At 38.5% G+C, this 21,101-nt stretch overlaps 1 protein-coding gene across 2 annotated transcripts in view; it reads left to right on the top strand.

Annotated features, from left to right (window-relative positions):
• cdh13 (cadherin 13, H-cadherin (heart)) overlaps window positions 1–21,101 on the top strand; it is a 275,581-nt gene that overhangs the window by 218,219 nt on the left and 36,261 nt on the right. For both annotated transcript variants that reach the window (XM_057348011.1, XM_057348012.1), the window contains exons 8-10: window positions 7,088–7,228; window positions 18,986–19,168; window positions 19,641–19,894. In XM_057348011.1, the coding sequence (XP_057203994.1) occupies window positions 7,088–7,228; window positions 18,986–19,168; window positions 19,641–19,894 (578 nt within the window). The remainder of the gene's footprint in view (window positions 1–7,087; window positions 7,229–18,985; window positions 19,169–19,640; window positions 19,895–21,101) is intronic.

Genomic DNA, 21,101 nt, shown 5'->3' with positions numbered 1-21,101 from the left:
GTGGAAGTCTACCAGAAGTTTGGACCACACAGAGCCATTGAGAGAGAGAGTCGCGTCAACTCTGTTGACTCCAATGGAATGGCGGTTCATGGAGGCTCTCAATAGTTCCCAGATGCATGGAGCTGCGGCTAAACAGACCAACTGAGATAAACTTCTAACCCATTTAAAGACATAAGTCATTTAATGAATAAAAAAATGAAATAAATAAAGCATTTAAAGAGAAAACATAACTTCCTGGAACTAACTGAAGGCTCCACATAATGTTTGTTTGAGCTGTTGCCATGGAAACCATCTCTCTCTCTCTCTCTTTCTCTCTCTGTATATATATATATATATACTTCATGTAGCCTATATATACAGTATATAGGCCCGGTTTCACAGACACGGCTTAGCTTAAGCCAGGACTATGCCTTATTTGAATTAAGGTATTTATGTCGCTTTTATAAAAATGCCTTAGAAGAATACATTACTGGTGAGCATCTTGACACAAAACAATGGCACTGATATATTTTAAGATATTTGTGGGCAAGTTATATTCAGTTATGACAGGTCACACATTCATTTTAGTCTGGGACTAGCCTTAAGCCTTGTCTGTGAAACCGGGCCATAATGTTTGTGTATTTAATTCGAGGGATGTAACAATATTATCGATATCGTGTTATCGCAATAGCAAACATATCTCAATATTATCTCACATGACTGTATGAAACGATAGGTCTTCCGGGCCTAACATAGAGAATGTTAGAAAAATATAATAGATGTTACCTTTGTCAAGGTCTATCTGGTGCAATTGTTTAATTTTATAAAAGGAATTTTTAGGTCATTTGACCTATCTCATACTATAACTCATACCTCTAAGCAACAGTTATGATTAGAGGATAAAGAAAAGAGGATCCTTATGGCACATATCCAAGTCATCATTTGTCATTTTAAACATTCCAATAAATATCTTACAGTGGACTTTATACCGGGGTATTATCGTACAGTGATATTTTGATATTGTAACATCCCTACATTTTACCCCTAATTTTTAATTCTTTTATAGTAAAATTTGACTCCTATAACTATCTGTTAAAGTAAATGATTACATGCACCTTCAAAAGTCAAAATGTCAAAGTCTCCAATCTACATCATGCTGTTTATCACAGCTTTGATTAAAAGGCCTGTCCTAGTTCAGAGCAACAGCAGCACTGTGATGTTATGTGACTGCAACCAGCCTCTTTAGTTGACATCATCTCCTCTGTGTGTCTCTGGATGCCAGGATGTTGACTCACGAGAGCCACGGGGCAGAACTTCTGTTTGAAATGTCACAGGCAGAAAAGCGCCGGAGATCAATCCCCGCCCTGTGTCACACATGAGACAAAAGAACAACAGAAACGGGAACAAATTAAACGAGGCTCCCCCTCTGCTTCTTTCATTGGAGAGCTGTTTTGTTGGATGGACACACATGTAGACCCCATGAACCAGCAGTAGCCTTTCTTTGAAGATTTGTTACTTTCATTTTTTTACAGGGGAAGGACCTTGATCCCGGCTCCATAATCATTCAGCCACAGTCGTCTGTTTCACACGCACACCTTCTCGACAGTATTATCACCAGCCGGCACATAACATCTTTGCAGCAGTGACAAGTATTTCCGTATCCAAGTTCAATGGCTTCTCTATTAATATTCAAACACAGCCGCAAACTGTAATAAATTGGGTTATGTCATTAGTGGCGAACGATATCTTGGTGCTTATTTGCTAAAGGGAGAGGAGTTTTAGGAGCGAGCGGCATCCTTCCTCAAGCCCGCGTGCGGCAGAATCTGAATAGCTTCTCAAATTGACATGGAACGCTCGGATGATCGTTAATCATAATTGGACACATATTTGCATATTGCAGTGTCAGTGGCGTCGTCATTGGGATTGTTCATGCATTAGTGTTCATTTTTTAATGGCAATTAGTCTTCATCTCATGATTCATTTATAAAATACGGCTGGCTTTTTGAGCTCCATTAGTGGCCATCTAATGAATCAAGCGACCATGCGCAGAGAGATCCATCAGATATGATAGCTGTTTGCTGCTTTTAAGCCATCAGCGATTAGAGCGATGAGAAACGTGCGACACAGAGACAATTTTACATCTTCTAAAAGTCTTCACGGCTATAAGATCATACAAATTAGCCACCTCGTGAAATAGTTATGAAGTCCCATGAGACCGTGTTAGAATTTCAGGAACAGTTGCGTATTCAAGCAATTTTAGGAGAAACAACTTAGACAAAGTTTCTTCTCTCCCTCATCTTGTCCTCATAATTTCCTGTCCTCTCCCTGCAGTCCTATCAATAAAAGTGTCAAAGGGCCAACGAAGCATGCCTCTGTATATCAGATAAAGTGAAAAGTAGGTTCAATAGTCCCAGTTGCTGTATTAGATTGTGCCACAATCATTTATCAAAGTCTGGTACTGTATGACCCACACCCCTTTTCCACAACTTTGTTGCTCCTTGAATCCAAGTACACTAATGTATTCTACTTTTTCTTTGTGTTTGTGCGTTGCGTATGTGCGTGTTTGCAGTCAGGAACAGACTTTGTTTTGTGGTTCAAAGGCTCATCATAGCGGCTAGTGACGTTTAAGGGTCTGAACACTCTCTCGAGTAACTTCAATGGTTTTGGCTCCGTTTCCATCTCACCACCTGACTGTCAGCCAGCCAACACATCTAAAGCACGTTGTGTGCAAAACAGCCTCATTTTATTTGCATCAGCACCCAGCTTCCATCACATTTAGACAACCGTTAGCGAGGGCCATGCACCGAGCATTAGCAGGGGATTCCAGGGGAGTGCATTTGTGATGTGTTCCTGGGTGTACGACGCTCAGGCTGTCTGGCATCGCGACTTCCCTCAGAGCTCAGCGGGGTACGGAGCCAGAGGCAATGTGCCATGATCCAGCAAGCTGCTCTGCCAGTCGGCTACTAATGTCTGTCTCACTTGGCCCGGGTTGTTACACCAGTGAAAACATTTTGCCGAGATGAACGTGGATGATGCTTTGAATTATTTGGGTATCATCAGCCACAACAACTGATATCATCTCTGACATTTATTCGTTCCAAAACCAAGTATTTCAGGGCATTATAGATGCACTTCCAATGTCGAGTCTGTTTCCGAAGAAAGCATGTTTTGTGCATGAGTATTATGAAAAATGATTTCCAAGATGAAGATGAGGTCCACTTACATGGATTCAAAAACATTGTGATGGTGCTTTGGGTATGTAAGCGAAAAGCAACTAAGTTGTTGAAAAGAGTAATATCCTGGGGAACAGTGGCTTTGTTCCTTTTATATATTTTTTATGAAATCTATGCAATGATACCTGGCCACCCTTAATAAATGTATGGTCACATAAAATATAAAAGTTAAAATTGCTTTTTCAGCCATATTCCTAAACGAGAGCTCCAAATTTCTTGCAAATGTCTTGAAATTGAACGTTTGAAGAAAGGACTAAGGTGTTAACACAGATTTGAGTTAAATTAAGATATGATACTGCTTTGCTTAAAGCATTATGTGCAAAAGTACAGCCCAGAATGACTCCAGAACACAAAAAGGTCACGTAAAATAAGAGAAGCTGAAATGGCAGAGAAAATGGCTTTATTCAAGGTGTGGATGGCAGTGATAAAAAAAGTAATAAGAAAAGATGAAAGGCAAATGAAGATAACGCTCTTCTAACATCCCAGAGATTGAGTCGAGACGCCAAATGATAAAACCGTCCAGATTCCAATCATTCGCGCCACGCTGTGAAGAAGTATTACAAAAAATTAAACCTCCAGTGAAAGTGCAGCACACATTAGCATATCTACAACTTGGTCAAACTTAGTTAAAGCAAAACTATGCGAAGTGGAGGAAGCGAGTGAAAAGGTGCGATGAAAAACAGAAAAATGAAAGTAAGAGATTACGAGCGTGAAGACGAAGTGGCCGACAAAAAGTTGTAATAGCATGATAGAGAGATTCCCTACACGAGACATCCCGTTGTAGCTTTATTCAGCATTTCGGCGGGTTGTTCTATGGCTTTTATATGGATCATTATGTTCTTGAGAAATGAAAGGTAGGTGGGTGAATAGGCTATGGGGCTGGAAAAGGCAGACGCTCTTTTTCGAAGCGCTTGAGAGAACAAAGACGGGCTACAGAAGCATAATTATGACATCACACCTATTGAAGTGGACACGGCAGTATCTTATTCAGCAGGTCAGAGCCGGTTCTGTCTCACCGATGTGCATATATTTTCCATCTCCTGAAGCCTTTAATACTAAAGTCTACCCATAGGAAAAGCTTTGAGCTATTCAGCAAAGTACGGTGCTTGATTGTATTGAGTCCGATTTAAAATGAATGATATCATACGGCCACACGTAACTTTAGTCTGACAGAGACGAAATGTCAGAAAACGTGAATTGGATCCAGCTTCCTTAAATGATTGACACATTTATTGTAATGCTGAGTTATTGCGTAACTCTATTAAAGGGACAGTTCATCCAAAAATAAAGATTTTGTCATCATTTACTCACCCTCGAGTTGTTTCTGATGAACACAAAGAAAGATATTTGGAAAAATACTAACCAAACAGCTCTCGGTCACCATGACTACCATAGTAGAAAAAATTACAATGGTAGTCAAAAGTGCCCCAGAACGGTTTGCTTTCCTAAATTTGTCAAAATAGCTTCTTTTGTGTTCAACAGAACGAATACATTTATAAAGCAATTTTTCCAACTTGGTGGCCACAAACTTTTTGGTTACAAGCATTCGTTCGATTCTTGTGGGACACACAAACTGTTAAATGCATATCTTGAATGCATGTTATTCGCATTGGAAACAAATGTTTGCCAAACGCATAACATGTTGTCTTGTTTTACATTCGCTTGAAGCCCCAAAACGTTTAGTCAATTTTTCAGTTTATGTTTTAGCAACTAGTTTTCTGACCTTCAAAGGCACACGAGAAGGTCACAGGTGCAGTGCTGTGTAAGATTCAAGTGGGCGAACGTGAGAGATGCTCGACTCATTATGATGTTGTCACGCTATGTGAGAGGTTCGCGCGAGCCTTTGACGGCACTAAGATTTAATCTCCTCTCACCTCCCTCTTATCCAGATGCGTTTTTTCTTTTTTCAAGTCACAGGTCTGTGAAGCACCATCTGTTTATCAGCAGTAAATAACTTCTGAGATGTTTTTCAGTGACAGTCGTTCTCAGACACCAAGGCTGGTTGTGTTGGATTAAGAAAGGTTTCCTCAGGTTTTAGTGATGATGTTGTATTGTATAATTAGGTGTAAAGATGTGTCTTGTTTGTTTAATACTCTGTCTACACTAGTGCGTGTTCGTTTTCAAAACGCTCCTCGTCCACACTAATGTTTTCAAGTGTTTCCCAAACGCTGCCCATCCACACTGAAACGTCTGAAAACGCTTCATGAGTACTGTGCATTAGTAAAACTTAGGACATGTCAGAATGTGTCATATCTGTCAGGCGTTTATTTACTTTTTGCCTTTTTATGTTGCTGCAATGTGGAGCAATGACGGTTTTTTAAATAGACAGACAATGAGGTAACTTAGAGATGTTGCTGCGGGTAACACAAGATTATAAAGCTGCAAAAGCGAAAGTGATTAGTGATTTATTAGACCATTTGGGGTTTTTTTGCCTGTCATGCCTGTATCAAACTGAACCATACGTTCCTCTGGATCACTTTTAAACATACTTTACTCCCCAATGTGTTTCTCACATCCTATTCATTTCTCACAATGTTCTGTGATTTTTCAGTTTATTAATTGAAGCTTTGTCAGAATCACATTCTTCTGAGTCTTTGTTTGAAGCTTGTGATAGCAGGAGTAATTTATAGAGAGGCAGTGCACCATGGGTAAATGACTGCAGCAAGGGCCTCTTGGGCATTATGTGAAACAGATGGATGAGTTTTATTAAGCATGTGGTACTTAAGATTTCGCTGAGTGGGATTTCAATAAAGGAAATAAATGTTAGCATTAACGGCACCTCACTACTGTAATATGCCATCATGGCTTCCAAGTAGGGATGACTTATTTTAACAAACGCTTGTAGTCTTGAAGTTATGAATGTTGGGAGTAGGTTTTGTGGTGTAGGTGTTGTCTGACAGAGATGAAGTGGTTTTTAGCACTCAAAGATTTGTTTTGATGAGTTTAAAGCTTTTTCTTTTTGTTGAGGGAACCAGTCTATAAAAAGCTCTTTTCTGTAGGTTATGCAGCCAGGTATTATTCATACAGTTATTGCAGGATCTCTGAAATAACCTTGCTTTCTCTAAAGACTGAATTATAAGAATGTGTTCCTTTTCCTTATACGATCTCTCTCAAAAATAAAGATTGCTTTATTAGCTTTAAAAAACTATGTGGGAGAAGCACATTTTTGAATAAGCATGTTGACAACCTCTGGGGATTTCTGATTTATATTTCACTAAAGCACTTTTATTCATTGATTCCTTCAGCATAAAATCCCTTCCTTTTCTGCGCATCTCGACATGTCAACTAAAAGGACGTGGCCTTGAAATAAAGGTGGTGTAGGCGTTAATTGACATTTCTTTGTTTTTCTTTCAGCATTGAAAAATGATTGAATCTTGACATTTATTTAGACTATCACCTGTCATGGAGCGATGATGCTCTTGCGTGAAGTGTTTATCATTGTTTCGGCATTGTCCCTGAGGAGGCCCTTACATAAGATTAAATGTAAATAAGCAAATGGATATTTTGGTCTCAACGATCAGCAGTCAAACATTTTAAATAACAATGGCAAGAGTAAAAATACTTTCTAGTTATTTTCAGGTACAGTCAAGCCGATAAAATGATTGGTTGATTAGATCCTAAATGCTCCATCTGATAGTTAATTTACAACGTAAGCACTCATTAAAAGTAGGTGGAGCTTTTTACTGCATATTGACAGCTTCTAAAGCGCAGTAAAGCGTTCATTAAATAATTACTTGTTCTTCATTAGGCCACTTAAGTTTGGTTAACTTCTATCATGACTGCACTATTGTCTCTATTTAAATGGTCTACATCAAGTTAGTTGTGTGTGTCACTTTACTGAAACTCTTCGTAACTGTTTTCTTCTGTGTCTGCAGACTCTTCCCACAACACAGTATGAGCTGGAGATTGTGGCAAAGGATATGGCAGGAAGTGAGGTGGGACTGACAGGAACTACAACAGCTACAATCACCATCACAGACAGGAACGACCACGCACCCGAGTTTACTCACTCACTGGTACGACTGGATTTTTGACTTCTTGTTCCTTTCCTCATCATCATTCATCGTGATAGTTAAAGGAATTATTGAAAGTTAAAAATCAAAAAAGTTAAAAAAAAAAGTTTTTTTTTCTGAAAATGATTATTTTCTTAGTTTAATTATTTAGTTAAATTATTTTTGATATATAGTTAAACTATTATTTAAATATTTTAGGTTAAAATTTGATATTTATGATTTTAGTTATTTTACGATTTTAAATCAAAATCAAACCTGCCAGTAATCAGAAATTATTAATGTAAACAATTACAAAGAAAATTGAAGGGATAATATTGAACATTCTATATTATTTGTAGGTTATCAAATTATATACAGTGCTTAACAAAGTTATTAGACCACCTGTTATAATAAAGAGAAAACACAAATATTTTAGAAATCTGTCAAAAATGTATATTGTTTAAAAAATGTTAATGTCATTTATTTAGGCCAATAACAAACTTAAACAGCTAAATTATGTTCTCATGTTTTCATACCCGAATTGGAGCCAACGCATTCAACTTATTTTTCTATTAATGACTGCAAGTACATAACTGAATAAAAAATAATCAAGTGGTTTACTTTTTTGCCTTGTAAAAAAATTGCATTATTTTAGCCTTTTTCATTTGGTGGTCTAATAAATAAGCACTGTGTATATAAAACCATTAAATGTTTTCATGCTGGGATAACAAGGATCATCAATTAGTACAAATATTTAAAGCTTCTTAAATTACGCAACATTTACATAACAAGAAATGTGACCTAAGATAGGTCTTGTTTTATGAACGAAAATATATAAAAACTAGGTACGTTGATGTTTAAAACAAAATTGTAAATTAAATCTACAGTAAATTACTGGCAAACCTGCTACAAAATTAAAGGAAAGTTTTACAGTGCAGTATGATGCTATTGCCGTCCACAAATATGAATATGTTATGTATGAGTCCCTTCAACCCCTTCAGCTGTAATTAGAGAAGCATTCACAAGTAGACGCTGAATGATATTTACAGTTTCTAGTTGAACAGGTTTCACATTTATCTGTAATGTGTATTTTAGTCAGCATCCAGACCGAACATCTTTATTTCATAATTGAATATTTCACCTTTAGAATAACCAAGGGTAATACAGTCATTTTCTCTGATTCTCTTGGAAATAATTCATAGCAGTTTGATGCATCTTACCACCCGCAGTCATCTGGCACTGGACACAAACACTTGATCTTTTCAGTGCTAAAGGCTCTCACCAGTCGTCTCCACTTGTCAATCACTCTGATCACACAAACACAAACAGAATGCCTCCCTGCTGAGGCGGGCCCAGGCCCTTCGTTCAGATGTGCTGACCTTGTGGAGACAAAGCCACACGTGCATCAATCACTTTAATCTGAGGCGTGCAGGAGTGACAGCTCTGATTCACAAATACACACGCGAAGGTGATAGACCGGGTCCATCTCGCTAATGTATCTTCTGTGACCTCCTGTTTGCAGTCTGAAGTGATTGTGTTGTAGTACTCAGGGTCTGCCCCAATGATGGAGGGCTGCCTGTTTTCTCGGTCCGTATGCTTGTGTATGTGCGCAAGGACCCTTTTGTATTCACAGACGTTGCTGGACTTGCGTTGTAGCTATAGGGTATATAACACACATTAGTATTTTGCTAAACAATCAAAACTACAGGCGACCTCTGCCATTCAGCGATATGAAACCCAGAGGGCAGGGAAACTGCACCGACACTATGTGCAAACTGAAGGGCTGTGTCCGTTTTAACCCACCTGTGATGAATTTGTCGGAAAATGCACACTTGCACTTTCCTGGGCGGTGGAGGCAAACAACATCGACAGACACTTATTTTTGAGAGGTGTAGATTTTCGAGAAAGTGCCCTGAGCTGTTGTCAGGTACCGACATTGGACCGTTCCCAGGATGCATTGCTGTGCTGGGGAAAGGGCCTTTCTGATTTGTCGATGCAGACAAATATTGTGTTGGCTTTTTCGAGCATCTGACAAATGCTGCTGTTTTGCTTTAGGGTGTGTGACACCTGTGCAATATTTTTATTGGGGACACTCTAAGGTCCTATGTGAGATTTAGGCTTGCATATCTATCAAATGTCTGTGGAAATAGTTTTTTGAGAGGAGACAAGATTTTTATGATTTTCTTTCAAAAGTTCAATAATAATAATAATAATAATATTAATAACAATTATAAGTATAATAATAAGATAATATTATTATTATTATTAGTAGTAGTAGTAGTCATATTATTATTATTATTTTAGTATTTAATAATAATAATATTAATGGTAACAATATTAATAATAATAATCAATAATAATATTGATAGCAATATTAATAATAAAAAAGTTAAAAGACAGGTATAATGAAGCTGTTTTCTTTTTTCCACACAGGAAAGCATGTGCTCCATTCAGACTAAAACAACACTGTGAGGCTTTTGGTTTTCCTTTGACATCCATTGATTTCATATTGTGCATCCTGCCCACCATTGAACAATTTTTCTTTTGAAATAAATATCTGCTGTGTGTGACAAAAGAAATATTGTATGTCCGTAGATTATTCTAGGTCATGGTAAATGTATGCTATCACGTAACAGAGTCCCACTGCATGGGCATTATTAGGATACTAACAGACCTATACCTCCATTATCTCTGTCTGTCCGGTTCCTTCTCCATGGTCTGGGGCTTAGAGTCTCAAAGGGAGAGGCCGGAGGCTGTGGTAGTTGCCGCAGGTGGTATGTACATGCCCGCCTACCCCCGGCATTTTGTGATAGCGGGCATCTATTTCCAATGCACCCCCTCCAAGAGCGGAAGCATGCAGTGATCCAGCTTATCACACCCGTCAGTCAGTGAGACAGACAGCTTATCTGAGCTGCCTCTAACCCCTGCAGTGACAGCATGGGTGCTGCCTCCGTCAAAATGCTAATGACATCAACAACGATGGCTACAACTTTCCTACATGATAACAACAAAAGCCAGGCACGCGTGTTGGGGGAATTATGATCGGGTGGATATTCTTATTCCTACATTGACCTGTTGACTTTACATTAAACGGCACAGCTCATAGAAAGGTTTGGGGTGGTCTTGAATGCAGGGGTCTTGAATAATAATAATAATAAATGAATCACGTATGGTCTTCCTTCTTGGTGTAACATTTCCTAATGTGGGATAAAACACAATGTTGTAATTCACGTCTCATTCCCGCTGCCCCTGAACCTCACTTTCCATGCTCCAATCCTAGAGATATTGATAGTTCATAGAATCCGATGAGCCCTCTGGATCTTAAATTATTTCTGGCTCATCTCTCCCCTTTATCCTGCCATGTCTCAGAGTGTCTGTACAGAATATTGCGGCTCAGAATAATCAGACTGAGTAAAGTAATTTCCAAAAATGACATTTTGAAAGATATACCCATTTCCCTCCGCCAATGATTCTTGTTCTGCCTTTTTTTTTCATTTACAACATTCACTATAATAAAAAGATGTTTTATGAATGCATACTTTCTGCAGGGGAAGTAATGTAACTGTACAGTAGCTTTATTTCTTTCTGTCTGTCTTGACAGCAAAATCACTGCTATTGAAAGTCAGCTAAAAAGAATTCTCCTCGCCGCCTGTAGCATTATGAGGTAATCACAAAGGGCACTTTCAGAGTCACAGTGCACTCAGTTGTTGGCAAATAATGACAATGCATTCAAATACTTCTTTTTAAAGCAACTTTCTGCCCATTTGATGGCTAATGAGTGTCTATGAGGACGCACTTTAGAGAGGAGCTGGAGTGTTCATCCGGCCTGAAAAATACGTACAGATGCAGAATAATTAACTTAAGTGGCTGACGGTTTACAGACGTCATGATGAAAGCAAGGGTGTTTTAGAGAGAGTGTGCAGCATATTACATTATATATGAATGAAATCTTAAAATTAACATTCATTAATGCAATCATAGCAATCATTTTATAGTGCTTAACAGATCACTAATGTTATGACATTCATAAAGTTAGAAAAGTTGTTTGATGCATACGTTTTTATATGTACAGTTTCCACAAAGAAAAAAAACACTTGAGCCCAAAAAAGTGTGCATTTTATTTTCTCAGATTTTCTCAGGATTTGTTGCAGCTACTTTTAACCAAAGCACCCAAGGTAAAAGTTAGGGAATGCATGTAATGGGTTCTTGTAGTTATTATTAAAGCATGATGTCAGCAATGTCAAGGTCATGTGTTTTAATTTCTGTGAACTCACGGAGGAGCTCACTTTGGGTAAAAGCTTCTGCCAAGTGAATTAATGTTAAGTAAATGTAATGCTATGTTTCCTAAGCCTCTAACAATGGTGAACCCATTGAACAGCATTAATTCTAGAAAGAGAGGGTCTCTCTGGGGTCACTTGTATAGAAAGTGTACTGTAATAATTTAACACGTTCTGCAATGTTATATATTGTAAAATGGAAGAGATACACCAATACTAAATTTCTCCACTGACACAGGTTGACGATTATTCTGAATGATATCTGCAGATACCGATTCTGAAGATTAAATGAATATTTCTTAACTTTCTGAATCTTATTCATTGATATAATGACTGTTTATATTGCGTATCAAACTGGCGATATTTCTTAACATTTTCTAAATACAGAGCACAAATGTATTTTATTTTCCTGTCCTATTTTGATTGACAGGATATATCGGCCCTGATCATCAGCTGTTTTATCGGCCGATAGCCGATAGTGTGAAAATTATTGGCCGATATATTGATGCATCTCTAGTAGATCGGTAACACTTTACAATACATTTATTTTTGTTAACATTACTAAACGCATTAGCAATGGGCAATTTAGCTTTTTAGCATTTAATAATTTAATGCCTTAATTTATTTTAAAAATAAATAGTAAATTCTGAAATTAACATAAACTAAGATTAATAAATGCTCTAGAAGTGTTGTTAATTGTTAGCTAATGCGTTAACTAGTGTTAACAAATCCAACCTTATTGTGCTTATTAAAGTCTCACTTATTAATGTGTGTGAAGTGACTCATAACATTGCAATGTACAGTATTTATTTGAGACAGTCATAATGTTAAGATGTTTTCTACACATATCCAGAAGTGAACATCCTTTTGCTGTATACTCATACTGAAGGGCAGCGCTATTGAAAAGTCCGAAAAAAAGAACTCTCTTCTCCTTATTTCAACTTTTAACCTTAGTATCAAAGCACATTTGTCCACAAAGGACATGAACAGGATAGCCATTCAATTAGAGCCTAAATAAATTTGCCCAGAATATGATAACGTGGCATAAGTGCCATGTCAGGAGAGAGAAAACAGCTCATAACGTTATGTATTCCTTCATCGAATTTGCAAAGAAAATCATTTCAGCATATTTAGCGAGCATTAATATGAATTAATGTTTCTCATCTGCGCCTGTGACAGGACTGAGCAGTCTTTCTTTTTCTGTAATGGAAACACCAAACCGCATTATAGTTGTTTAGCATATTTCATATTATGCTAATCTTTTCTTTGGAATCTTCTCATTTGCATTCCAGCAATTTAAATTGTTTACAAAGCGACATATTCTTCCTGCTTTGTCTGTACATTTGTCTGCCATGTTTATGATGGCTTTACTTATAAGTAGCTATGTATGCCACTTCTGTTGCTATATGTTGTTTTTGTATCTGTCGTAGCTCTGAAAAATAACTTGATCGTCAACTCTCAGTTGTGCGCTTCAGTTTACTTAGCGCACTACAAAACGATGCGTTAAAACAACACCCACTCTTTCTAGTTTGATGCAATAATCTGCACTTAAAGAGACTGAGAAATGTATAATTTATAGATTTCAATTAACAGATATTAATGTTTACACATTTTCAAGGAAAAGTCGAAGATTCTTAAGTGATGTGTGCGTGTTTGACAATATTCAGCCCATCACTTTGTACTTCATCATTGGCTCTGAATATAGTTATTTTATTTGAAAACAATGTACTTCAATGTTTTGAATCAATACAGGAGTGTTAAGCGTTTTATTCTTTGAGACTGTATGGGGAGCACATAAACTACATAACTAATACCTTTATGGATTGCAACTTCAACAGAAATTGGTTCTGAGAAAAGGAAATTGCAATTGTTCTGATGTACTTTAATAGGCTAAAACTGAAAGCTAGTCTTGGTTGTGTGAGAAAGCCTCCTGGCATCACTCCGACACTTACACAGTTATTATATCTAATGATGTAGATAGACCGAACCAAATTGAATTTGTGTCCAAAGTGAACAAAGCCAAGAACACACATTAAAACTTCCAGATACTTTTAATGAGTCCCATTAAGTCCAGGTGTTAATGAACTACTGAGACATATAGTGCAACTATTTCAGATACCGTATGAGTGTGAGTCAATCTGTGAACAGTCAAGAAGTTTCATTGCATCTGAGGGAAAGCACTGATGTACTGTATGTTGTTTTGACATCTTTGAACAGAAAGTGTCTTTAAGGAGGAAATAATGTGTCGGAGCTGGATAGCAGGATGCCAGACAAATCTGTTATCTTAAAAAGAAAAGCAAAGACCTCATACTGGAAATGATATGCACTTAGGATGTGTTAACAGGTTATTCGTATATGCTGCTATCGATGCTAAACCGTATGTAAAACTGAGGTTAGTGCATAAAACATTTTAATAGGATGAATTTTGGAACTTTCAGACTGCTGCAGCAGTCGTTTAATAAATAATTAGTTTTATTTGAATGGATTTAACTGCTATACACAATCAGTATGTATGCAACATGGTGGTCTGTGAGGAGAAGTATGCAAATGAGGACAAAGCACTTCAATTGTTGGTTTGTCGATTCTGTCACTGCCCACACACACCTGTCTGTAATTTTCAGGTGAGTCAGAAGACATTGATTTAGTGGATTTAGTGGTTTCAGGTGTGTTTAATTAGAGCCGGTTTTGGCTCTAATGGAAGATCTGGAAGATCTTGCTCTTATGGAACATCTTCATAAGTAAAATTGAACACCCTCGCTGGTGCAATATGCTGTCATTTAAGAACATCTACACTATTAATCACATCCCACATATACAGTATGTTGTAGGGTTGTCACGGTAACATAAACACATCTTACGATACTATACCTTATGAAATATCATGGTACCCAGTCGTATTGCGATGCTTTGTCATGTTCCCAATTAAAATCCACAAAACAGACCGAAATTTCTTAATACACAGATGTAAATGAAACATGTTGTATTTAGTGAACTGTATTATACTGCATACTACAATATTTGTAGTATTAACTGTAGTAATTGGATAGGTTTTAGCAAATACTGTTGTATACTTTAATATTTACAGTGGTAAGATTTAAAAACACTAGCGTGTAGTAATTTTAAGAACATTTACTGTAGTAACTACTAACTACTAAAGAACAAAGAATTTTTTTTACATTGGAACTAATTCAATCAACGTGTGCCAAATTGCATTCATAGCAATGCTTATAAAGGAAAATGTTAAGCTTACTTTAAATGTGACTAAAATGGCCAGTAGGTGGCAGCAATTTTTTTGTGTCAGTGAATCATTCAATCAACTCCTTCAAAACAGCCGATTCATTCAAGAATGAAGCAAGTGTCATGATGAATGACTCACTGAATCATTATCTTGTCCCGAGTCGTTCAAAACACGGATTCATTCATTTATTTATTCATTTATTTATTAGATATTATTTATTAGAATGATCTTGCTTGGTCTATAAACACCATGCACTGTGCTGTGTTTTACCTTTCTGTGTTTTTCTTATTTGCTCCTGTAAAGCTGCATTGGAACAATGCACATTGTGAAAAGCGCTATATAAATAAAATTGAATTGAATTGAATTGAATTGAGAGAAACACAGCCAAAAGACAGATGAAAGTGTTCAAATGAACGTTAATGCGCATATGCAACATTAGTTACGGCACTACGATAAACCTAGCGGCATCGCAGGGATTTTGAAGCTTTAGCATCGCCATACTACCGTAGCACCGGTACACCTTGCAACCCTAATATCTTGTGGTTATGGCACAAAATTGCCTGGTTTGTAAGGGGCGATTCACATCAGCTTCTAAAACCGCACGGAAAACGGCACTCTGAAAAGTTTTTCAACAATTTCCATCTCGATGCGGCGACTACGCGCCTAGAAAAATGTGCGCACCGCACCGTATGCACGTCGCGACCACATTTGATAATGCGTATGACTGGAGTACTCTCAGTTCTGTTCAACACATTGCAGTACATTTACATCCATTTTGTCACATTTCACAGATATCCCTCAGCAATACAATATACAATACAATACAATTTTATTTATCTAGCACAATTTAAAAAACCTGAAGGTGACCAACGTGCTTCACAAAAATACGATAATTTCCCCCAACAATCAGTGTGGAAAAGGTGAAATGTGGTACTGCTAATAAATAAAAGTTATTATAACTTGTTGCTGTAAGTTCTGATGGAATAACTTTGACACTGAAGCTCCGAGCTCCGGATGAAGGGCTGCCAGACTGTGGTACGCTCAGTCTCTCACTCATTTCTCAGAGAGACTGTTATGTGAATATGTGTGATTTAGGTTTCTTGTGGCATTAAAGTCATTTGTGTTTCATCCACAGTCACATCTTGACAGGTCAGTCTCTGAAGGCTTCTGTAGTGCCTTTCACCTCACGTGTTCCCAGCTTGACTGCAGGTGGAACGAAAAGTGTTATTTTGCAGAATCTTGGTAAGCTGTGAAAACAACACGCAGTTCCTACGTTCCCGGTTTGAGACATGCAATCTAAGAAGTGTAAGTCAGGCAGAGTTTTCTCTAAAGGTCACGAATGTTGATTTGATTCCGTGAACAGATGTCAAGACGAACTGGGAGTTAAAGAATCAGGTGTGAATTTTGTTACTAAAGCAGGAGCTCAGTTCAGATTCAATCTCCAGTGGTGTCTGTACATTGTGGTTACATTACTTATAATGAATAGCCATTCTGGTCATTTTGGGTATTGCTACACCAGCGATCAGGAGGAAATTATTTATTTTAGAGCAGTGTACCACTGACTGACTTAAAACAACTTACGCTTTGATGTTCAATTCGTGAACAAATCATTCACTTCAGTAAAAGTGGCAAGTGCATAAACAATCAGTGTTCAAAACTGTCTAATATCCTATTTCACAATAGCAAGCCATTGGTGGAGTGAGCCATTGGTTGCAATTCGCAACCTCACCGCAAGATGCCGCTAAATTTCATAACCTGCAATTTTATGTTTCAAACATAGATGGAGATATAGAGACAAAAGTCACAGATGGCAAAAATGCAGCGATTCAGGTTAACACATTAAAAAAATCAATGCTGTCCAACACACAGTTTAACTCACCAACTCATTGAACTGTAACTATTTGATTCATAATGAGCAGGTCAATGGCTTGTCAGCACTTCAGTGTGAGAAGAATCGGTAAAGCCATTAACCCGGCGGGGAGTTGAGTTGCTGTGACCGTTGGCACACACCTGCTGAGAGATGCTACCGTCGTGTAAATGAAGCTTGCAACTAAAATATCGGCTGAAAATGTCCACACTGCTTGCCCTGTGCTCATGCAACAGCACCAAGGTCACAGGTCTGATTCCCAAAAATGGAATGGTTAGATGAAATCTTGTTGCCCTGCTGCATTGAATGAATAAATATTAGTATTACTGGGGGTCTGCTCCTATTTTCTTAGTTTGGGGGTTTTGCCTTAGGGCTGATAACTTTGCTCAGTTTCTCACACCGCTGCTTGCTTTGTGAACTCGGAGGGATTGGGGTCTTATCACTAGTGTGGCAGGGCCCGTGAATCAGCAACCCACAAAGATTGAATACATCCATCTGACCGCTTCACTGCCCCAGATGATTAAATGAAACGCGACTGGTCAGCGGTGTGAAGATGTCTCCGTGTGTGCGTGTGTCTGCGAGTGTGCAGGTGCATTTGTGTCCTTCAGTAACTATTTGTAAACTCATGTTTAATGTTCATTTCATGCATGCTAAATTGGTTTCGGTTGTGTTGCTGTGATTTTGACAGTGATACACCTACAGCGATCGCTCGCTGTAGATACAGGGCTTTCATTGGAGCTGAAGTAATATATAAGTGATGTAATCTCTCCATGGCTCGCAGCAGACAGGTGCATTCTCGCCTCCTCCGAGACACATGCGGCTTTTCGAGGACACTGGAGGCGACTTCAGAAATGTTTCCAGGAAAGAATAAAGTAGAGCTTATGTAGGACTGAGGATTTTTATTTGAAGCTTTTTGTCTGATCACCAGGTTCGTTCTTTGTACCTAATGAAAATGTTATTCTTTTGGAGAGATTGGCATTGTGAAAATTTTAATTTAAAATTGTTAAAACTTTAATTTAGTAGGTCAAATGTAATAATCGGTGCAATCGCTTGCTGTCATGGTAGCTGTCGGTTAGTGAATGTTTGCAGAAATAAAAGACAACAATCAAACATCAAACATCACCACATAGAAACAGCACAAAGAAGGACCTGTTGGTTCTTCAGGAATAACCTTGGGTCAGTACACAGTGTTCCTTGAATACGGCATTTTGTTGGAGACATGGCCGACCATTTAGTATGTGTGCATGTGATTCTGTCATCGTGTATTGTCATTTCGAACCTGTTTGACTCACTTTCTTCTGCCGAACACAAAAGAAGATATTTTGAAGAAAACGGTGTCGCCCATTCACTTCTATTGTATGAAGTGAAGTGAAGGAGAAGTTGTTTTTCGGTTACTAATACATAGCAAGTAAGGCATACAGGTTTGAAAGGACTAGAGGACAAGTAAATGATGACAGAATTTTCATTTTTGGGTGAACTATCACTTTAAGATAGCGAGTGGGCTTAGTGGCACATCTCGGGTCCCACGGGTATCCAAACTTTCTCTCCAAAACATCCCCAATTCACCCAGGTAGCCAGGTCCAACAGCGCCATCACCAGTCCACTTGTGACCTCTGGACGCCCCCGATCGCCAAACCTCCGAACCGACAGCTAATATAAAAGGAGCACATCCCAGAAGGGATGGAGAGGGTGCTCACTTCACAAGGCGCTGAACGGAAATGATAGCTGAGCTGATGGGGACCAGAGCTCATCTGGCCGAGCTAGGAACACTTCATCTCCCAAACAGTGTGACATTGGGCTGGATTGAACAAGGACTATGGAGATTTGCAGGACTCTGAATGGAGGGGTTTTCCTCCAGTGGCAAAAAAACAGAACAAGATCTGTTTCACACAGGCTTAGTTTAAGCCTTATCTTTGACAGAGAGGCAGAAAGAAGGGTTGCAGGGAGGAAATAAGACTCAGATTCTACGTGTACAAACAAGGAAGGAGGGGCTGAAAGGGATTGAAGTGATACAGGCGTAGGAAGATCAGCGTTACTTTCATTATAGAAGGTGGTGCGTCTTTAGCCGGAAACAATAGCGATCCGTCCCACTGGCTGTGATAATCTCTGTAAACATAAAGAGAGACGATTGTAGGCAAAGCATTCATATCCTGCATTATCTACACAACCCACAACTCCTCCACGGCTCATTCGGTCTTATTGTTACCATCATCTCAGATCTTAAATCGGTGGCCTTGAAGGGATTATTATTGGATGGCACTGAGGGTACTGAAATCATTTACAGACTGCAGGTTCATATAATGTTTTAGTGTGTGCATGACTACTGATGCATACAGTATGTGTGATTGCAACTGCATATTGGGAAACACTTAAATGACATTTAACAATCTGTGCTGCAGTTTCAGGCCACAGTGAATGAGGGCTCCACTGGGGTGGTGGTGAACCTGACGGTGGACGACAGAGACGACCCGGCCACGGGAGCTTGGAGAGCCATATACTCTATTATCAATGGAGATCCCAACCAGAACTTTGAGATCCAGACAAACCTGGACAACAATGAGGGCATGTTATCTGTTATAAAGGTATGTGCTTCCATTCTATTTTATTTCACTTTACTTTACTTTACTTTACTTTACTCAGTGATACTTGTGGTTAAATACACTTTATTTTAATATATTTATTTGTTGCTGCCTTAAATTGTTAAGTACAATCATAATTGGTGTTACATGTTATTTCATCTTACACTTTTATCTTTTTTTATGTTTTTACATTTTTCAACTCATGAAAACACGTTAAACCAATGTTTTTAGATAACTTAAACTCATCAAAATTAATTTGTCAATCAATTTCCACTTATTTTTTAAGTGACAGCAACTCACTTCTGGTTAAATTTTAAAATGTGTACTATTTAAGCCAATTCAACTGCACTTAGAAATTCAAGGCAGCCAAAAAAAAAGATCTGGATTCATAAGCTACCATTGTACCTGAAAGTGAGAATTTTGCTTCAGACAGAAATGGTGTTCTTTACAGTGCTTGTTTTGTTGTCCTTTTTAGCCTCTGGATTATGAGAGTTCTATGTTTCACACGTTGTTGATAAAAGTGGAAAACGAAGACCCACTGGTTCCAGATGTTGTGTATGGGCCCAGCTCTACTGCAACAGTCTACATCACAGTTCTGGATGTGAACGAAGGACCCGTGTTCTTTCCAGACCCCCTGGTGGTCATCAGGAGAGAAAATATTCCCGTGGGCAGCTTCGTGGCCATGTTGAACGCCACTGACCCCGACTACCTCCAAACCCAGAGCATAAGGTATCATGCCGTCATGAAATTAAGCCGATAATAGGCAAGTCCCAAATAAGTCTGTCAAGCTGCTTTGACTGTTGGCTAGTAGGTCTCCTGTGAACTCGAATGAACTGCATTGAGGGTTTATTATTGTGATAAAGGGCCACTTGGGAGCTCATTGGTTGCGATAGGGGCAATATTTCTTCCCAAGTTTGGTGGACACTGAAAGACTATCCTGTACAAACCATTTACAAATTTCACCTGAAGCGTAGTTTGAAACAAACTTAAAGGTTTGAAAGTTTAAAGAACTTTCAAAGAGGTCCAGTGAATCTTCTCTACCTAGTTATATTCTCTGTGAAGTCTGTTAGGGGAGTTTGTGATGACAGCACATGTGAATCAAAGCTTCAGAAGAGCGATCGCATGGCCTCCCGATGTAGTTGTTCTCATCCAGCAGATTCACTGCGCTCTTTGAGAAATGTTTGACATGTGAGCACACTTCTCTGCCACAGAGATTTTGACCATCTGTGCAGTCATTCATCTTTCTGCCCCACTCCATGATTGACTGTGTACAGGACTTGGAGCCGTTACAATATCTCTAAACTGATTCTCAGAGGCTGGTGACAGATCATTACTTTAATGTAATCATTTTACCTGCCGTGAAGCCTCATTACCTTTACTACATCCTAACCTTAGCATGCAGGCAGGCCAGTATTCCAACTCTGTTTGCTAGTCAGGTAATTCTCAGCGAGTTTGGTTGGTTAATTGATTTTAGCATGTTAGCAGGTTGACGGTATTAAATTAGCTTCTTTAGCCAAAGAAAGTTTCTCGCTGTGTGAGGACAGTGTCTGCTAAAACATATCCCTCCACCATAGCGCTCAACCCTTAAGGAAACTAACAACCCAGTCTTAAGGCAGTTCGTGGCATAGACACGAAATTTGGATTCTATTAATTTGTGTTCATGGACACGAATATCCCCATTTTTTCGTATCAGTGAGTACGAGGTATTTTTAATGTCGTTCAGCATGACTTTCTTTTCGTGTCACTCAGCACGACTTTCAATACACAGACTGCGTGTGTATTTACATTTAGATATATATAACCTGATATCAAAAGAAGTCGTACATATTTTAGGATGTGGCTAACCAACACCTTACTTCACCCCAATCCTTAAAATCACAGCCGCATGATCATTGGCAAAACCGTGATAAATGGCTCCCCTAACCCCGCCCCTAAA

This window comes from Triplophysa rosa, linkage group LG12 (genome assembly GCF_024868665.1).
Source record: "Triplophysa rosa linkage group LG12, Trosa_1v2, whole genome shotgun sequence".
Taxonomy (NCBI): domain Eukaryota; kingdom Metazoa; phylum Chordata; class Actinopteri; order Cypriniformes; family Nemacheilidae; genus Triplophysa; species Triplophysa rosa.
Note: the sequence above shows the minus strand (reverse complement) of the source record. Positions and strands in the feature narration are given on the sequence as shown.